The 21,632-nt window shown below is 43.2% G+C and overlaps 1 protein-coding gene across 1 annotated transcript; it reads left to right on the top strand.

Annotated features, from left to right (window-relative positions):
• Positions 1-566: 566 nt before the first annotated feature.
• On the top strand, positions 567-21,007 carry syt7a (synaptotagmin VIIa). Its single transcript, XM_070907282.1, has 8 exons — positions 567-1,771; positions 5,626-5,757; positions 15,285-15,387; positions 17,527-17,794; positions 18,620-18,789; positions 19,111-19,225; positions 19,893-20,092; positions 20,903-21,007. The coding sequence occupies exons 1-8, from the start codon at positions 567-569 to the stop codon at positions 21,005-21,007; spliced, it is 2,298 nt and encodes a 765-aa protein (XP_070763383.1).
• Positions 21,008-21,632: the final 625 nt, after the last annotated feature.

The raw sequence follows: 21,632 nt of genomic DNA, 5'->3' as shown, positions 1-21,632 counted from the left end.
TTGCCCACAAATTCCAGCAAAACCTTCCATTTACCTTTTTATCCGTTTATTTGTGACCGTTAAATATGATGGATAGCCCACTAAAAGCCTTATGCAAAATTGTGTTAGGTGAAGTAATGCAGAGCGGAGTAAACTGCACCTAACTGATGTGAATAGCTCTCTCATGACCTAATTCTGGTAGTCTGGGTTACACAGAGATCTGAGAGAGAGGAGGATATATTTAGTGAGTAGAAGAAAATATAAAAAAGATGATACAAGATACTGTAGAGCCCACAACACAGGAATGTTGTATGTGTAAGAAAGGGAAGACATTTCAATAATGTGCCACACACCTTCATGTTGATGTGACTGCTGAAACATTTTTAAGAAAGGGTATTAAACAGCATTTATAAAGGGGAGGAGTGGAAAATGAGAGGCTGACAGAGGGAGGGTGTCATACTGTAGGACTTGGTTGGCTGTTGGGATGTCTCTAGAGGTGCAGCATGTATTTAAAAGACGAAAAAGACTTAGAGAGAAAGGAAGAGAGGCTATCAGAGATGGAAAAAGTTGACTGACGAGTAGAGGAAATGGGGATCTCTCATCAGACCAAAACACCCTCGTCAAGAAGGCCTGGAAGCTGCAAAACCACGACCCACGCGCCTCGACGCGGTCACGTGGCGCAGAATCGCACCACGCCCGTGCGGACAGTGCACATTCGACCACTGCCCTCGCGAAACACACCCTCACGCAAACAGCACGCTCAGACCGCGCAGACACGCAGGGTGCACACACATCTGACGCAGACGCACAGGGCGAGCTCGCAGTCGGCACACTGCTGCCCGACGCAGCGCTATGAGCAGTACACAGCACACAGCGATCACTCAGGCTGCACCTTCTACTGCTATTTCTGCTACTGCTGTTACTGCTGCTGCCTCACGTTGCTCTCTTTCTCTCTCCTCCTCCTCCTGTCTCCACCTCCCAACGCTCCTCCCTCTGCCTCCTTCTCCACTTTGTCCTCAAATACCACTCCTCCTCCATCCACCTCCTCCCCCTCACGATCATCAACTTCCTGTTTGGGTGAACTTTCCTGTATCTATCCTGACGTCAACCTGACTTCTTCTGCTGTGTCTCCCTACTGTCCTGTGCCACCTTGTCTCATTTCTGATGATTCTTTCCCTCTCTTCCACGTCTCATCTCCTGACCTCACCACTTCTGACCAACTCACCTCCTCTTGCCACGGCTCCTCTCCTACATCTACTTCTTCTTATTCTTCTTCCGTGCCCTCTGACTCCTTCCTCCCTCCTCATCATCCTGTCCTCTGCCGGCCGTGGCCTTCTTCGCGCTCTCTTTCCTCCCTGCTCCTCTGCCCTCCCAGCTTTGGGGATCCAGTCTTATCCTATGCATCCACTTTGGAGCACATCCCCTCTGGGCCGGCCCGGCCGCGGACGCTGCTGCGCCAGCAAAGTCTTCAGCAGCCTCTCATCCACCCGTCAGGCCCTGGTCTCGGCACTCCCCCCACCACATCCCAGAGTTTGGGACAATTACACACTGCACCTGGACAGCCTGGGGGAGGCGGGGGTGCTGGGAGAGGAGAGGGAGGTGGCAGCAGTGGTGAGGGTGGTGGTGCAGGTACACGAGGTGGTCCCAGGGGTGCACGGGGCAGCCCAGCGGGAGCAGGTGCCTCTCGCTATAGGGGAGGTGGCGCAGGAGGGCGTTCACGTGCCAATCCTGGCAGCTGGGATTACATGATGGACCAGATCCGGAATCGCGGCCTGGACGTCAAGTCCTTCCTGTGAGTCTCTACAACTCTTCCTTCATATCTTTATGGAGTCTTGTGTAGTGTCACCTGCTTAGGCCTCTGTCTCTATCTGTGTCTTACACTCTATGCTATGCTATGCAGAGTTGTTTTATGCATTTGTTTAAGGTATCTTTTTGATTTAATGTGTAACGCTTAATGTCTAAGAATCAAATAGTTTATAATGTATCTATGTTTAAGTACTAACTAATCTGCTTTTACCTTTATCTTTGTGAAATACTCTTCTGTGCCTTTTCTTTCGGGTGTTTTCTTTCAGTTTGCATCTGATATCCAGGGAAGGATATTACTTCTGTCTGTCAAAATATGTACTGTGTGCTTGTGTGCATACATGTATAAATGTGTGTTATGTAGGTGTGTGTGTGTGTGTGTGTGTGTGTGTGTGTGTGTGTGTGTGTGTGTGTTGTTGTGGTTCATGGCTATATGAGATAGTGTGTTTGGTGCATTGTCTGGCACAAAGTTAAGTCATTGCTTTCACTGTAACGCTGGCAATGAGATATTCTATGTACTGTTACAAAGGCAGTCAGTCCGCATTATAGCTTATCATGTTATTGTAGGATGATGAAGTTGAACGCAGATGAGGGGGCCAGAGTTTGGCTTATTTGAAAAATATAGCTATTATATATGTTAATAAGGGTAGAGTTATAAATGTAAATGTAGCTCTAAGCCCTGTGTTTGTGTAGGAGATGGATCAACATCTCATTTTAAAAAGATGTCACAGATCACGCGTTGATATTAACAATTATAGATTATGTTTATTAGATTGTATTCTTAGTGGGGGAGTACATATGGTTACTGACATGTTTTATGATCCTTTCAAATCTCAACTGAAAGCAAGTGTTTAATTAATTAATACATCGAGAGCAATGATAGTTTTCAACATTTGCTCATATGACTGCTCAGTGCCGCATTGGTGATCAGCTGAAATGAATTACAGAGCTTCTTACTGAGCATTTTTCCTAATTTTAAAAATGAGTGACATCATGTGCATGAAAAATGGCAAGGAATTTGCCGACATATTGTGGGCTATTTCTATCCCATTCTGTGATAAATTGTTCAATGTTTACGCTGTGTGCTCTGCTAAACAGTAACATCTGTTTGGATGGCATTCAGCCTGTCTGCTGCAATTGTCTTTACAGGACAGAGTTAGTGGTGCTAGTTCAAAATATTCATGAGAAAGTGTCATAAAAAGTCACAATATATCTTACATTCACACCGTCCCACTCAATTACATGATGTTATTTCTGAGCCGTCCTGTGGAATGACTTAAATGACTAAATATCCTGCTCAGGAGGCACACCAGTAGGCTTAATCTGTAGTATTTACAACTAAAATGGCCCCTCTTTTTCCAGTATCACTGTAACTTTTATGCTAATAGTAACTCTGTGTCTGCTGGTTGTGCGGCTAGCCTGGTGACAAGTGTGTCTACATGTGTACATCACACGTGTCACAGTGCATCAGTATAAGAACAAGGGTTAAGCAGCTGTGTGTAGATTTGTGTTAACCCTGAAGCATTGATCTTATGTCACCAGGACCATTACTTCTACAACATATTGTTACTTCAGGCCAGAAGTGGAGGGGGGAGCAGATGAGGGGGAGAGCGGGGTGATGAAGGGATGAGGAAGGACACTGCCAAGGTACAACATGTGTTTAATGTCCCTTTGCTATGAATCCATTTTACATTAGCTTTTCACAGTTCGTTTTTCTTTTTTTATGTGCGTTAAAGCTTCTTTGGACATTTGAGAACGACACAGCTGAACTAATGCCACTGGCTAACTGAGCATTAGGGATGTAGCACATGCCACCACCAAGGTCATTGAGAATATCGCCCATAATAGTCAACTATAGCACTCATCATTGTAAATGTGAGATTGAGGTCATTGTTGTATTTCCTTCTTTGCAACAGCAACACCTCATATGATTGATGACAGAGCGGTTCAGTAATAGACATGACCCATTGTTCAAACCAGTTAATTTCAGTCTTGGCCAGATTCCCTATCTGGGTGAATCATTGCTCAGTGAATGTGTTGATGTGATTGACACAGATATCTAGACTTTAGAGCCATTTGACCAAATGGATCTCTTGGACGACTGGTCTTCATACTTTTTGGCTTAAAATCAATAATTTATCCCAGTGTCATTAATGTCTGCTTCCTCTCTCGCCTCTGCTTCCTTAATGTTCTGTGCATTGATTGAAGTGTTTAACCAATATTCTTGAGTGTAAATGCCCATACTTAAAAGGTGATGGGAGAAGTGGGATCCAATAACTGTTACAATACAAGCACCATACCATTATACCTTATAGACCAGGGGTACTTCTGCAGTTGTTAATTAATATTATAAAAACAAATCCACATATTGAGTAACACATGAACACGTGTTGCAATTGAGTGTGTGAAAACTAGTCAGCAAGCTATCAGAGAGGTTGAAACAGTTAGCTAAAAGACTCTAATAAACCGTTGAAATAATAAGCTAAAAGTAAAGGATAAAAGGTTGAAATATTTTACCTTAAAGTGGTGGATAGAAGGTTATAGTTAGCTAAAAATATTGGATTAACAGTTCAACTAGTTAAATAATGAATGGCAAAAAGTTAAAATATTTTGCTATTTTACCATCCTGCTCTCGTCTACTAACATGATATCTGGTTTGCCGTCTACCGTCTGCCTGAATCCATGTGGATGCAACATTAATCTGAAAGGGGTTGTGGGGGTAGGTGAGACATAAAAGGTTGGCAACCACTGGTATAGACGTATAACGGAGATTATTAAGCAAGGCTTTATGGGGCTGCAAGAAAAGCTTTTTCACGGCGTGTAAGAAAGATGAAATTGTGAAGTTTAGGGTGATATCTTTCCACAGCTTGGCAGCACCGTATTTTCTTAGCAGAGGTATTGTAACGCAGTCAGAGGCTTAAGCTATAGAACCGTGGGTGTGGGTGACAGGAAGGAGGGAAGGAGGCAGTGATGAGGAGGCAGAGAATTAAGAGTAGGGGATCGGGATGAGGGGGGAAAGGGGATTTGGAGAGCAAGTGTGGCAGAATAGAGAAGATGAAATGAGAAGAGTGCAACACGGAGAGTGAGAGAGCAGTGACCCAGAAAACGGTGACACACACCGAGCACCTCAAGACACTGTGTCACTCAAATAGAAACAATTAGTCCAGATCTTCTTAATGAGGCTTAATTAAATCTTAACTCTGGAGAAAGACGACAGGCATGTTCGATGGGAAAGGTGAGTCTGGAGGGAAAGCAGAAGGCAGGTTAAATAACTAGATAAATGACTGTGTGTGTGTGTGTGTGTGTGTGTGGGTGGTGTGGTTTGTGAGTGTGTGCACACAGGCCCGTACATACCTGCTTAAATGTGTGGAAGCTGATGTGGAAGCTGATGTGCAAGCTGCTGAATATCACATCCATTAACAATCATTAACTAATCATCAACCAGTTCCCTTAATTATTTGTTGTCTGTATGATGTGAACACAGCCTGCACCTGTTGTCAGTGCCACTTCATTAAAACCATTACATTATTATTAATCTGGCCTTTCAGTTTAAGGTATCTTCTTAATATCCTTCCCTGGACAAAGTGCTTAGTGCTGGGGTGTTTTTCCCTTTATTTCTCTGTCACTGCTTCCTCTGTTTACTCTCATATGGTCTCTTATTGTCCCGCCGCCTCTCTGCTTTCTGTCCTCGCTGTCACCTGAAATGACCTCTCTTTTCTTCTCTCCCCCTGCACCACACCTTCTTTATGTCCGATTTCCCTATCCTTTGCATCTGGTCTCTTTTCTCGTCTCTCTTTCTATCTCTGTTTCTATCTCTTATTGTATTTTTTTATGGGGAGCCAGTGAAGGGAAGATGGTGGTCCTGGCTTTGGCCATTGGTGTGGCCGAGCAAGATGACTTTGCCAATATCCCTGACCTGCAGGAAACAGCTCAGGCGGCACCACCAGCCAATCAGGAGCCCCCTCCTGAGAAGAGGTACCAGATAATGTGTGAGAGTGGTTGTTGTATGTGAGAGAATGGAGTGCAAATGAAAGGACGTGAAGGATATGATATCGAGGAAAAACAAGAGATGATTTCAGAATTGAGGTAGAGGAGAGTAGTTTTGTTTTGCAGTGCTTTTGGTGAGTCACTGCACTTAAGTGCATTGTGCCACAGACCTGCACCTGAAATAGCACCAGAGCCTGACACTCTGTTACAGAAATAAAAATGAGAGCTGACTATGAAACCAAATGTAAAAAAAAGAAATCCTATAATGCTGAGATGAGTAAAGAGATAAAGCAATGTGGATGATAGCTGTAAAGCAGTAATGAGCTCATAAATCACAGCAGTGAACTGCTCACTGGGTACTCACAGTCCTTTTTTATGCTTTTAAGGGTAAAATTTTGGCAAATCAAATAAAGCAGTGTTTTCTCATGCCAGTGGTCTTTTTTTTTTCTCCTGACCATGATAATTATCTCCCCCATCGCAAAGACATCCTCTTCCGCCATTTTCATCTCTATTTGTTTGTCTTTTCACTCCTGCCTTACAGAGCCCTCCCATTGGTAATTGTCGTATTTCCTTTGTACTTCCATGCTTTTATTATCCCAATCCTTTCTACTCCTGTGTTCTTTCTCTCCTCTCCTGCTCATTAGCTTCCTTCAATCACCCTCTGCTGCTCTGAGAGTCCCGTCTCTGTAGCTCCACCGAGGGCCCAGAGAGTCTCCTCATTATTCCACAACATGGTAGTCACTTACATAAACATGCTGCTAAAAATAAACCTTTTCCTTGCCAGCCACCTTACACACTAGAAGCCAAAATATTTCCACTCGTCTATAAGGATGCACCACTCTCGCTCGCATCTCCCTATTTCCCCAAATAATTAGTTTTGCATTCCGTTCAGGAATTGGACCAATTTTTTGTGGAACAGTTTAAGACTAACAAATGAGTACAGTAACTGTGTCATGTGCAACAGCTCAAACCGCACTCGTGCTTGTATTGTTCATTTTCGGACATGGATGGCGGTTTTGATTATTTGCGCCAGCGTGTAACACCCCAGAGTCAGAGTGAAATCCTGCGTTTGGTCCAGCCCTAGGCAGATGCGACACACTCGATTTCCTCTGCAGTCCAATTAGGTCGTTTTAACCTCACTTTGAGTCTGTGACAAATTGGAGACAATTTGGAGATACATAATATGACGCATACCTTAAAACAAAATGGCAGGGGAGGGTGAACAAATTCTGATTTACTCGTCACACTAATTATTCCTCATTCACAAGTATTTCATCAATTTGACACATGATTTAAAGCTAGGGCTCTATTACAATACAGATGGTAACCGTTTTCTTATCTGACTGCACAGCTGCAGTATGAAGCTGCACATGTGGGCTGTGCAACTGGAGACGTTTGCAGAGTCTCTTGTGTTTTCAGCATGGTAGCAATCATCTTCCCTTAACTAATAAGCACCTTTTACTTGTCATAAAATATGCCTAGTGGAACAACTCGTGAAAGAATCTGTCTCTTGGTTTGTCTGCCTCATTTTAGTCTCTTGCCCTGAAGCATCCTGTGGCCTTTCCCTAGAATCAACACAGCGCCACACGGAGTTACAAACAAGCATGAAAGTACTCTTTGAGTAAGAATGTCGCGTTTGTGAACATCAAAACTATCTCCATTGTTCAGGATTAGTGTGAAACCCGCAGAGCCACAGAGGAGTACAATTTTCTGTGTAATTTGCTCTGCACATTACATCTGGCTTTTCCAGCTTTTGTGTTCACCTGGAAACCTCCTGAAATGGGTTGTGAAATCCACTAATAGACTAAAAACAGCAAGCAGAAACCGCAGGCTGCTCAGTCCAGCGCATGGCCAGCAGGACTCACCTCGATTAACGGTGATTGAGTGCATTGTGGTATTTTCTAGATTAACCTGAGGTTCATTTAATTTCTTTCAGTCAAAGCAGAATGACTGGCAGCTTACAGTCTACGCACAATAGAGAGAAGTAAAAAAAGAAAAAATTTGAATATAATGAACGCTTCAAATATCTTGGCCGTTTAGTGAGCTCCTGTGTATCCCTCTCCTGAGCTGTAAACTAATTCCACTTGAACCACTTATTGTTTTGTTTGTTTCATGATAGATTACAACTTCAAGTGAGTAATAAATGATTTAGCCACACTTAAATTGGATGCTAAATTTAGAGGCTCAAATAAAAGTCCACAGTATATAAGAAATGCAAGGTGTAAGCTTGCTGGGAGTATATCATTCCCCGTGGTGTTAATGCTGACTTCACAGATGTCTGACCATGATTTAATCAATTACGGTCTTGGCATATTGCTCATTCTAAACGGGGCTCTCGAGCTTGCTTCGAGCTGGAGACATAGCCACGCTTTCATACGTCCCTCGCTCTCCACACCCCTTGAATAGCCATATCATCGCAGTCTGTGCATTTACATCCAACATGTCCTTCATGTGCCCGTCACTCATCTCCATACCTGCATCACTCATGTTATACCCCGTGAATTCATTAAACTCTAAACAACATGTCACGGCGAATTATTTCAGCCCAACATAAAGCCTCTGAATGAATAGTTTATGTGACTCTCAATGCAAACATAAAAGTTAAATTTCTCTGCTCGTGATGAATATCAAAGTGCTGCTCTGCACAACTGATATGTGGTGCCATACATTAGTAAAACAACCAGAGGTGGAAGTATATTTACCCAAGCACTGTACTGTACATTTATTTGACAGCTATAGTAAATATTTACTGTTAAGATTTACATAATGAAACATGGGTGAATAAATAATGTAGTTTTAATATAATGCATAGTCAACCAGTGGTTTCCAACCTTTTTGGTTTGTGACCTCTTACAAAAAAAGCAGTATGTAGTTTTATCCCCTTGTCATGTTTTCAGACGTCAAGTGATCCAATATGCAAGAATATTCCAAAGTAATTAATACAAATTTGTGTAGCAGAGCTTTGTTTCTTCTTCTGTGTCCCATCAGTCATCTTACGACCCCTCAGATTTATTGTGCGACCTCCAGGTTTGGAACCACTGGACTTAACTACCTAACAGTATATAGTAGTAAGTAGTTAAAACAATCTCCTCCTCCAGCAGCTACAACAGTAAAATGCTGCTTACACGTTGATGCATCAGTATCAACCATCTAAAAATATCATATTTTATAATATATTTTTCTGCAGAACTTCATTTTGCTGATAATACTCCTGTGCTTGCAGGGCATTTACTTAAAATGGAGAGTTTTTACATTGTTGTATTGCTATACTTTTACTTAAATAAAAGAAGAATGCTTCTTCCACCACTGGAAACAGCAGGCTTTACACAACAATTAATCTTGTTAATGGAAACATGTATGTAAAGCATTTGACAAATAACAACAGAGAGGCTTTTCATTTCCCCTACAGCAGTGTGTTAACGCTTCATTGTAGCTTGGCCATAGTTGAAGGCAAGCCAAACAAACACACTGTTATCCCCATCGGCCATGAGAAGGTGTTATAGTGCGTGATATTCATTACGCTCCCTCACTGACCTTGTGTGTGCGATCGCTGGATGAAAGTGTTCGGCGTGGCCATTTGTTTATGAAGTGAGGCAGGAGCTGACTGACAGTTTGAACTGCAGTTGGTGGTAGTGATAGAGACTTTCAAAGCAAGGTTACACATTTTCAGGGGAGAGAGAGGGCGGGAAGGTTGCACAATTAAACAGCAGAGGAACTCGGTTGGATTACCAAATTGTGTGTTGCTTTGATTCTGGGGCCACACATGCTGAGATGTTTACATCCCATAGGTTGTAGATCCTAGAAAGCTTAATTAGGATGTTAGAGTGGCTCGTTGATGCCTCATTGGTCTTCACTCATACAATTCTGTTGCGATTCAGTGAACCTATACTGTAAGTTCTCCTCCAGTGTTGCTATAAAGAGAAGCCACAAATCCCAGAGAGCTTTGAATCTAGATCTCTCTGTGAGCAGCAAGCGAGTGGCCCAATGAGGATGGAGGTTCAGGACAGAGGAGGCGGGGTGTATATCCTTGTGCCACATTAACATTCAATCCCCTTGCCTGTGGTCTTTCAATTATTCATCCATGCATGTTACATCATTTTGTGTAAGCCAGTGGAGTTGTTTCTTGTTTCAAAATACATCTCGCAGATATTGATAAATATAGATGCATGCTCTCTGCCTCAAAGATGGGATTCGCTCTCTGAGTGTCTGTTAATTGCCAAATGGGCTATATAATATAGCTTCATAATTTATGAGCTTATTACATTGCTTAACTTGACATGAAAGGCAAAGACAAACACAGCATATGGCGGTTATGACCTTTTTATCTAAATCAATATAAATGTGTGTTTATTTAACGTCATGACTGTGTGTTTGTGCCCTAACCGCGTTAGTGTGAGTAGGAGGAGGTTAATGTTTATGTGGTGGAGGATGTGTGTTTAGGCTCATGTAATGTTAATTCATTCTGAGGTCACGTACGTGTGTAGAGTACAGGTTTAAGATTTTAAATGGGTAATTCCAGGCCTTGTTTTCTTAGATAATAGAAAAAAAACGACTGTTATAATTCTTCTAGATGATATAATCTGTATGTGTGTTTGTACATAAACATGCAAATTGATTATACTATGCTCCGCTAGTCTGACACAGTGCTCCTCCTGTGACAGGGGCTTTAACGGGCCCAACTAATCAGCAGAGTCTTCGGGGGCTCCGGTTAAGACCGTCCCTGAGGCTTTGACTCTCTGCGGCCATCATGCTCATCCACACATCACAGGGAATGTTGAGATGCATTCGGCTACGTGCGAAGAGACGGGGAAAGTGGATAGCATTAAGGCGGAAAAAAAAGGAGTCATAGAGAGAGAAGGAGGAGGGGAGTGCATTCATACATCTATCCATCCATCCATATGTCAGGGGAGGATGAGAGGAAATTCATGGTACAAATCCATCTTCCGTCCATGAGAGTAGGAGGCAGTACTTATTGTACTCTGCACATCCATGCGTTATGAGGGGCTGAAGGCAGCACTCTAGCCAGCAGGTACACGCTGTTACACATGCTCATCTCATACATACAGATAGATGGATGGTGGTTGGGGAGATGAGCTATTTGGAGCATTAACCTGGGACCCCTGTGTCCTGCCTCAGAACAGGTGGCACATCTGCAGCAGCCTCCCCCTCAGAGGCAACCTTTGAATTTAATCGGGATTCAAAACATTTGGTAGACTCATGTTTGGAGTTTTAATGGACTTTTAAAAATGTTTTGATGATTTCATGTTGCTGAAATTCCCCGGAATGATAGGCTAGTTATTTTAATTGAGCTCTGAGACATGAATGCTAAATTGCAGAGAGTATTGGGAGGCCATAAAGGGAGGTGGAGGCTCAACTGTTACAGATAGGGCAGACTCTAAGCTCATCTTTAGACTCAAAAGTAAACATGTTTGCAATGCGTCGTAGTCAAAGGGGCCACCGAGTTAAAAGTAGTTGTATGTTAAAAAAACCCGTCAGAAATACGGCTTCTAATTAAAATAGACATAAAACAGCACTTATAAAGATCAGCATTTGGCACCCGCTGAATTGTCTTGTGGCTTTCTATTTCCATTTGGAGTTCAGTGAAAGAAGCAGACACACAGAAGGCAGCATTTAGCACCTCCCTTGTTGCTCCTTCCTGAAATGAGATTTCAGTAAATGATGCTATTTTAGACTCATTTCCAGTTCCAACATGCGGGAAGTAATTAGTTAATGGTGAAAGCATTCATATTTATATGTCGCAGCAGAAATTGTGGCCGTAGCCTGAGACGTGAAGCAGCGGGGATGACTCTAGTGTGAATGTACATGTGTTTCATGTGGATGATGAGTTATGTAAGCAGCGCCATGCTTCACTGCTGTGGTTTTGACTGTGTATGATCCTGGGAAGTATGCTTTGGCCCCTGAAGAATGATAGATGTAGTGGGTGGCTATGAAATTGAGCATAGACGTTGAAATACATCACTTCATGGTCTCAGGCGAGCGTGTTTGTTTGAGTGTGACATGTTTGCAGAGGGGTGGGGACAAAAAAAAAGGGGGGTCTGGGTTGGGCTTTCTTTCTCGCGTCTCTCTCCAGCCTAGAAGTGGAGTGTCTTTCCCCCCCTCCCCCTCTCTTCGAGCTGCTGGCCCTCGGTCAGGTAACAAAAAAAGGATAGTATCACAGGACGGTGAAACCCAAAGTGGCCCCGCCTGCCTCCATATGTCTGTTCATGTGAATGTGTGTGTCTGCGAGGCTCTCACCCGTACCTGTCATATATCCTATACCTTATCTTCTTTGTTCTCAGTGTGTTTGCCTGTTTGCTGCACCCCTCTAAACACACCCTTCCCTTGCGCCCACTCCCAACTACCTCTTGTCACACACACACCCTATACCCCTATATGTATGGTCTGTGTTTCTAGAGCCGTTGCTATGCCAACAGCCCACTTTCTGTGCCTTAGCTGTGGGAGAATCTGATCTGAACTCGAGTCCACTCTGCCTCCCACTGGATACTGAAGACAACTGCAGGCTTTAAAGCATCAATTTCCATACCAACCCCCAAGGGGTCAGACGGAAAAAGCATTGGCACCAGAATGTAGCAGTTGTAGTATTACCATCTGCCACAATTAATATTGCTTTTATAGAAATTAAATAAACCGAAACCAATCTCCCTTTTCAATTCATGATATATACTGTATGATCTGGAGGAAGTATCTTATTTTCTGCAGCTCCAGCCGCTTTGCTAAAACAGCCTGGAGGCAGCACTGGAGCAGAGGACCACCTCAGGTGCTGTAGAGCAGGGCTGGTAGAAAGGCCATTCCCCTGGCTGCACTAGCTCTTACCTGAGAATGCACTGAACCCCTGAATGAAGCATGAAGGAGAATGAATAATTGAAGACGCTCACTCCCCCATCGATAGTTGGGAGGTGGAGGAGGAGGGAGGTGCCTTGCTTTACTTCAAAACCAGAAGTCTCTCTCCTTGCTTTAGCGCTCTTTTGAGCTCTTGGTTTAGTGTTTTACTCAGCCTTTCCCTCTCCTCTCAAACTCGTTGCTTGCAGTTTAGAGTCTGTGCAAAAAAAAACAAAAAAAACAAACAGGGCCCTGAAAATGCAATTACCTCCCTTGGCAACTAATACAACTAACACCAATTGATGAATATTCCCTTCTCGAAATGGTTAACATCCCTCCTTCCCCCCGTCTCGCTCTGGTTCCTTTGCTGGTTGAAGTGATTGTCTGTTTGCTTGTCTTGTTTGCTTGCTTTTTCTGTCTGTCTATTTGTCAGTATATTTTCCCCCGGTTCTGTCCTTGTCTTCTGCCAAACTGTACACATTATTGCATTCAACATCAATTCTCATCCAAATTTGCAGTTTAGATTTCCCCCAACAACAACAAAAAAAAAGAAAAAAGTACCACCCATGAAACGCACATTCTCTCAGTGGAAAGCTCGACAGAGAATGCTGGCCAGACAGACAGACTTTCTGTGGGCTCCTTGTTTCTTGCCTGTCCAAGGCATTGCCTTCACTCTCTGAGTGACAACTACTTGCATATATTTTATATGCACATGTAGCCAATGCCAGTTTGTGCTTTGGCCCTTGTGTCCCCAGTCCACACTTTTAGAGTGTTGCTTAATGGTTGGAAAATCAGGTTAGATTAAAAAAACTTCTATATAACTTTTGTAGTTATTACTTCATTTCTACCAATGCCCTCCTTTGTGACACTCTAAATGTGCGTTTCCTATGTTCTTACTATTTGTCCCTTTTTGTGTTTTCAATGATATTATATTTTTGTGTGGTGTATATACGCCTTATTTCTCTTTCATACTATAACTCATCTATCGTTTATTTTGAGCTCTACACGTAAAGAACGATGGTTCTTCCTCTCCTTTTCCTGGTGATCAATTGTATTTATTGTCTTTTTCTTTTCTTCTCTGTGCTCTTTTTCTCCCTTTAGCATGTCCGCCCCTTTGTCTCCTGTTAGAGATATTGTGTGTGCATAGCTCTTTATTTTTGTCTCTTATTCTTTGATACTTATCAGACTGACCAAACTAAGCCTCTCTTGTGTTTCCAGGCTTTCCTTCCTTCATTCCCTATCTTTTCTTGCAGCTCTGTTTTTCTCTCTAATGTGCTGGTGTTTGTAACAATCTCACTCTCTGTTTGGTTTTGGTTTTTTTGTAACCTCACTGTTCATGCTATTGATACTTGCTATCTCTTCTAATACAGATAAATAATTTTCAGCTTGCTTTTCTATTTCTTACATTCCTTGTTGAACCTTCTATCTTATCTACAGTCTTTATGATTTCTGTCCAGTGTGTGTCTGCAACTTCAGCATCCTCTCTGCGTCTCCTCATTTCTCTGTGTTTCAGTTCTTATTTTTCTTCTCTATTTACTGTTTGTTTATTGCCTAACAGTGTTTCAGTGTTCAACTGCTCCATGTGCCTTGACCAGTCATCTATGGACTGCTGTGTGTCCAATGTGTCACATTACATTGGCCAGGACTTTGGCATTTGGCTCTTTCTTGTTCTATCTTTCCTCATTCTTTCTTTAATCTCATAATATTTCTTCTCTTTAATTTTTTTTGTCTTCTTTGCTGTTTTTTTTTTCTTTAAACTTTGTGATTCTTCTTGTTTTCATGATGTATGAACATAGAGGTTTTTCTCCCAGAATGTTTGTCCCACTTTAACGTTATGTTTGCAACAATCCTCATGTGAAGGAACTAAACTTAACATCTATTAACATTTGTACCTAAGTACCAGCTCTGCCATGGGAGATCTCTGCTCTCTCTTTTATGTTTTTATTAATATTTTGTGATGTTGATGCAGATTTTTGATAACTGAGAGATTTAAACACACACACACACACACACACACACACACACACACACACACACACACACACACACACACAAAACTGTTCAACATCTGTCCTGTGAAATGTCTGGTCCTCTACATGTTGCTATACATGTCTGTTTATTGTATTTATAGTGACGTCTTGTTGCTATACATGTCATTATACATGTGTGTCACGTTAATGTCTTTAGAGGGAATAAGGGTTGATCATGAACTCTATAGGGATTGGAGATTTTTTTATTTAGTAGTTCTGTTTTGTGTTCTGTCTGAAAATGTGTTTGTTCACTTGGTGGAGGTAACTTTCTTGTTAGAGATATGGATGTTTGCCACACTGGACATATGTATAGTCATCTCAGATTCCAAGTTTCATCAAACACAAATCACCACATCAAATGTCCTCAGTTCTAGCGCCCGCCATTAATCTGTGCAATCTTTGGCAGATTTCATTTGGCTCCGCTCATGATAGCTCGAAAAAGCACAATCTACTTTGATGGGACATCTATCCAAAAGCAAACTTGGACTCAATTGGTCGTTTCAAATAGTCAGTTTTCAAGCGCCAAACAGGTGGAGGTTGGACTCGCTGTGTGCTCAGACATTCTCTCTTTCTGGAGACGAGTTAGCTTCTCAGCACATGTCCTCGCCGTTTTCCCTCTGGGTCAACCTGTGTTTTTGCTTACAGGGGCAACAAGCCAGCTAACAGCCCCAAGGGCCAACCCCCTGATGCTGACGGCCACTCCTCCGTGACTGACCTGGCCAACTCTCTCACTGGAGACATGGTGATGGTAAGACCCTCTATCCCACCTCACATCCATCCCGCTGTTAGCTATGCTGATGAATCTCAATCGATACTATTTTGCTAAAAGTGTGTGGATGCCCCTGTCCACCCATAGATCCAATTAAAGGGTAAGGTAGCTGTTATACTCTATTATTTTATCGTCGACATATTCCATTAAAAGCAAAAAAGCTAACATTATGATAGCCCGTCTCTCAATACTTTCTGACTCCCCCACCGTGTCTGTGGCACCAAGCCTCAAGCCCATTGATTCCTACTGAAGACGCGAGTTACTTCCTAAAGCAGCTGGGCACTGTAGATCTTAGCAAATGTTACTCATATGGAACTAAATAGCAAATTTGTTTGGGACTATTTTAGCCTGCAGATAAATATGCGCTAGTTGGTAATTAAGGCGCCAGTATGATGTATATTAGATTGAATAAAAACAACCAAAAGTTGAAGAAGCATGTCACCCAGTGCAGCGATGTGGCTCATTTATGTGTTCTCAGTAGTTTTGGACAACAATGGAGCTCCATGGCAGAGAGGAGTAAGATATCAGGCCAATTCATTGTTAGTTTTTGGCTTTTCAAGGGATTTGTTGACAGTAGAATTTAATTCATGAAGGGAAGTCTTGAAGGGGCACTCCAGCAATTTAGCACTGCACTTCCATAAAACTGAGGGACTCACAAGAGACGGATTAAAAAATTAATGGTAAAATTGCAGCAAAATGATTCTGATTCAAGTTCTAAAAACAAAATAACAAATCCTATTGTAAAGTTTATAAAAGCAGGCTTTCTGTTGTAAGTTGCAGTCTTCAAGCGGTTATTTTCCCAGACTTAGGGCTCCTCATAATTAGTAAACTGACCTTGACAAGAACTTACCCAGCCTGTACAGAGTCCTGACCTCAAGCCCATCCAACACCTTTGGTGATGAATCAGAACGCCAACTGTGAGCCCGGCGTTATCAGCCAAAATCAGTGCCCGACATCATTAATGCTCTTGTGGCTGAATGGAAGCAAAATCCCTCCAGCCAGGTTCCAAAATCATTTGGAAAGCCTGAAACCAGAAGAGTGGAAGAATCATATTGATATCCATGGTTTTGGAATGAAATGTGCAGTGATCACATACTGTCTAATATGCTGGTGTCCACATACTTTTGGCCATTTACCTCACGAGGTAATTTTAAGTCACCAGGTAGGACCATTGTTGCCGAGTCATCCTCCATGCACAGGTTGATTTAAAGCTGCACGTGGCAAAAAGGGAGCCATAATAGAAAAAAACCCACACAGGCAGTTCCTACAGTGGCAATCAAGCGAGACAAGCCGTCCAAGGTGACTCACACTGTTTGATGAATTAGACTTGGAATATTTCACACTTGACTCACACTGAGTGAGTGAGTCTTTGTCACTTTGAAATTGAAACTCTGGTCTAAAGCACTGAAATCAACAATTTCAGGTAATGCTCTGAGAGAGGGTTTGCATGCAAACCAGACAACAAGGCCAATCTTTCTCAGAGTGACAATGGAGGCTCTTGCACAAAGTGCCCTTATGAACTGCTGGTTGTCTCAGCACTATGCTATTGTTAGAGAGAGAACCAAAATAAAGGACAGAAGCAGAAGGTTGAGCCACGGGGAGAAAAGAAGCGACCATGAAGACCGCTGCAAGTGCAGAATGCCAACCTTGAGCTGCGCTTCCATTCTCTCCATGCCCCTCATGCAATGCTCTCTCTCTCCTGCTCTTTCTGTTTGTCTCTCGCTCTCTCTTTCCCTCTCTCTGTCCGCTGCTTTCTATCAGATAGTGGCCTTTTAGTGCACCGCAGTGATAAAGCAGCTGTGAGAGAGAATGGGTGGTCTAAAGCTCTCGTATCTTCAATCTGAGCACCTCCTGCCTCTTAAGAACATTAGAAAGGAAATAAAACTCTCTCAGTCTTCTTAATGTCAGACCAATCTCTGCCTTTGAGCAGCTGCTTGAGTATGCCGTGATAGAAATGCAGCCCTAAAATCTCCTCCCCTCGCAGCTTCTCTCTGTCACGGTCTGTGTGCACATGATTGTGTTAGAGAAAGTGTGTGCCCTTGGACTGAACTTTTCATGAGTGGCTGCTGCTGCTGCTGCATGTGTTTATATTTATTTGCCTGCATTTGTGGCCCGCAGCTGTCCCCAGGTTCGGAGGATGATGACGGTGAGGGACCTATCAGTGAGAAGCTGGGCCGAATCCAGTTCAGCATAGGCTACAGCTTCCAGAACACGACCCTCACCGTCAAAGTTCTCAGGGGCCAGGAGCTCCCGGCCAAGGACTTCTCCGGCACCTCTGACCCCTTTGTCAAAATCTACCTGCTGCCCGACAAGAAGCACAAGCTGGAGACCAAGGTCAAGAGGAAGAACCTCAACCCCCACTGGAATGAAACCTTCCTGTTCGAGGGTCTGTGTTATTTCCACTCAGCTACGTATCAAAGAAGTGTTGCAATCGTTATTGTTGTTATTACATCTTTTCCATTTTTCCATTTTGTCATGCTGTCATTTTTTTGCAATTAAAACCCCTGAAAACTTAGTTTCAAATCCTACATAACTTACAGCATTAAATATTCATAACTAAATGAGCAACTCTCAAAATTAAAGTTAAAATGTATTTAGTTGTTATTTATTAACAGTTTAACACAAACTCATCAGGACTGTGTGGGTGTGGTTTGACTGACAGTGGCCCAGTAACATAAGCATCTGTCATCAGATTTGGATTCAAATATTGAATCTGTCATGTCAGTCGTTTCTCAATGCAAAAAGAACATTGTGGGAGTTGTGTGAAAATTCACCAAGAAGGTGAGAAGTTTTTTTTTCACTACATTTTTGTAGTGTTAAAACTTCCAGCTCAAAAAACCTTGAGCGCTGCAAACTGCAGATGTTTAATAGCAGCCACGCAGACGGCCGTGAAGTGTCTCACCTCTGTATGATCTGAATTTGTTTCATTATGACCATTGTGCTTGGATGACAGTGCATTGGTAAAATAGCCAATATAATGTTCAAAAGGCTCTTTCCAAAATTAGAACAATAGCCAGTGCTCTTGAAAAATGAATGAGACTAGAGTATAATGATCCCTCTCAGTCATTTGAGAGAGCGGTGGCTGGTCCTGCAGTTTTTGAAATGCACCTTGGCCTTTGCCAAATTCATCCCTGTTAGCACGGTGCTGATCACATTGCCCTCCCTGTACTGTCAAGAATATGTTTCTCTTTTGTTTCTGTCTTTGTTTCAGGCTTCCCTTATGAGAAGGTGAGAGAGCGCACTCTATACCTTCAGGTGTTGGACTACGACCGCTTCAGCAGGAATGACCCCATTGGAGAGGTGTCAATCCCCCTTAACAAGGTGGAACTGGGCCAGATAAAGACCTTCTGGAAGGAGCTCAAGCCCTGCAGTGATGGCAGTGTAAGAGCGGGCCATCTGGCCGAATGATGGCGAAGTGTTTTCATTCAGATGTTTTATTAAAACAAGTGTGATGCCATTTGTTGACTGCTTTCAGCATGTGAGCTTGATTGACGTAATTTTAGGGTGAGCAACGGACTCAGCTAAGCCAGCCTGGTCACTGGACCATATGTGTTTGGCACAAGGGGTTAGAGCTGAAAGGGCAGTGGTGTAAGATTACACAACAAGCTAGTGAGTAATCTGGAGTTTGATATTCTCTGATGAAGTCCGGTATTAGACTGGGTGATTCATACTCCATTGTGTTTGTGTGTGTGTGGTCATCAGGGGAGACGAGGAGACCTGCTGGTGTCTCTCTGCTATAATCCCACTGCCAACACCATCACTGTGAACATCATCAAAGCACGTAATCTCAAAGCCATGGATATCGGGGGCACCTCAGGTACAGGATCCTCTCAGTTTGTTTAGTCTTTTCTCTTTCTAACCCTTGTTCACCAGTTTGAAGCCCTTCTCGTGACATTGGAAGCTCTGCAGCTTCACACGCAGCTCCGGCTCCGTATTCAAACATTTACTGACCTGTCCGGGGTGGAGAGCAGTTGCCGTCTGGCTCCCGAGCTGGGTCACACTGTAGATAGCTGTAGCAGCAAGGTGACATTACATCAAGCATCTCTGCCTTTTTCCTGTTCTCTTTCTTTCTGTATATCTATAAGGATCTTCAGCCTCCCAGCCAAATCTGTGTCAGCTCAGTCTGGTGCTAGTTTTTAAAGTGTCAGGTCTCGCTGTGAAATGCTTTCTGTGGCATATTTTTGTAAAATTACTGCTTCCTGCAGTAGTAGGAGCGGTGTCTGGTAGTATTACAGAATATGATAATGCTCCAGAATTGGTAGTACAAATCCCAGGCCCTATTTCCATAAATACTTCCTCATTTGTATGTTTCCTAGCTCAGGGGATAAGTTGACCTTGAGCTCAAACTAGGTATCTGCTTCCCTGCTGCCTTCCCGGACTTTAACAATTAAGAGGGTAATTGCAAACCTGACCCCAAAAATCACCTTCCAGCATCTTCATCCTTGTTCTCATGTTAACTGCTGTTCTCTGCGTCCACAATGCAGATCCATATGTGAAGGTGTGGCTGATGCACAAGGACAAGCGTGTAGAGAAGAAGAAGACAGTGACGATGAAGCGCTGTCTGAACCCTGTCTTCAACGAATCCTTCCCCTTCGACGTGCCCGCCCATGTGCTGAGGGAGACCACCATCATCATCACCGTCATGGACAAGGACAGGCTCAGCCGCAACGACGTTATCGGCAAGGTAACGCTTCACAGTACTCTTTGTTTTGTTGCCCTTGGTTACAACATAAAAGCCCCTTCAGCTCCTGGTTACATAGATGTGATGACAATTTAACATGTTGGCCTCATGTCTGAAACTGAGTAAAGGCACTTTCCGACACCAAGCGGTCGCCGCTGAGGTCGGTCAACTTGCTTTTGCGACTCGCCCTGTCACCACGGCGACTACAGAAACCGCACTGAGGAAAACGATACAGGAATGAATTAGTGAATTATACAAATACATTACTGACCAGCAGTGAACAAACAAATCAATGAGGAGAAAGCTTCCAATTTGATCATCAGACGGTTAGCCTAGCTTAGCATAAAGACTGAAAGCAGGGAGAGACAGCTAGCGTGGCTCTGCAAAGGTCCAAACAGAATCCGCCTACCAGCACCTCTAAAGCTCACTAATTTACACATTATGTCTAGTTTGTTGAAACTTGCTGAAACGGAAGTGTGAAAATGTCAGTTCGCTGCTTTACGGGAGGTTATGGGCCGACTATTTCTTGGCCGGGAGCAGTTGCCAGGCAACCAACGGAGACTCCAGGGAGTTACTGCTCCCAGCCAAGAAGTAAGTTTCATTGATTAAGGCTTCAACGGTGAAACCCGCCCCCCCCAAAAAAAAGGTGCTGCCTTGTCTGAATACGTAATTGACACACCTGTAACGACAAAAAGGCGTTACTTTAACAGAGAGATGAAGCTAGCAATGTTACACATTCCATGTCTGAAAAGGGTTATGTATTGTTTTGCATCTATCTACATGATCACGCCTTCTCTTCTTCCCCTCTCTCAGATCTACCTATCGTGGAAGAGTGGACCAGCGGAGGTGAAGCACTGGAAAGACATGCTCGCTCGGCCGCGTACTAACGTCGCCCAGTGGCACGCTCTCAAGGCCTGATCGCACCGCCCAGCTTCCTCCATGGCCCCTTCCCGTCTCCTATTCCCCCTCCTCCCTCCCCTCCTCCCACTCCTGTCCTTATGCACAAGACTGACTTGCTGCCAGGCTGCGAAACACGGGTACAATTAGCCATCTGCTCTCTTAAACCTTTAAACTCCTTTCTTTCAAAATCTCTATTCCTCTCCGACTCTTCGCTGTTCTTCTGTTCCCTCCTCTTCATACAGCTGTTCTTAATTTCTGTCTCCCCACTTCGCCAATGGTCCCCCTGTTTCTGACTGTCTGTATGTCTGTCTGTCCTTATGCACTTTGCCTATGGAGGTCTGATATTCAGTTTCTTTGTCGACTGCTTGGTTCTGAACTGCACTGCAGCCCCTGACCCCATTTAAGGTGCCAGTCCCGTGGGATCACAGAGAATCTTAAGTAACGATCTAATCTCATATAATCCTATTGTATGACTATTCCAGGTACACAATACTATACAGTATGTACTATATGTACATATACATATTAATATATTAGGTGTATAGATTGGCAGAACTCCCCTATACACATGACTAGTATACAGTATGTTACCCATAGCCTGTCTGCTGTTTCCCATCTCCCGTCTCTTCATTTGTCGCATTGT

This window comes from Enoplosus armatus, chromosome 6 (assembly GCF_043641665.1).
Source record: "Enoplosus armatus isolate fEnoArm2 chromosome 6, fEnoArm2.hap1, whole genome shotgun sequence".
In the NCBI taxonomy this organism is placed as follows: domain Eukaryota; kingdom Metazoa; phylum Chordata; class Actinopteri; order Centrarchiformes; family Enoplosidae; genus Enoplosus; species Enoplosus armatus.
Note: the sequence above shows the minus strand (reverse complement) of the source record. Positions and strands in the feature narration are given on the sequence as shown.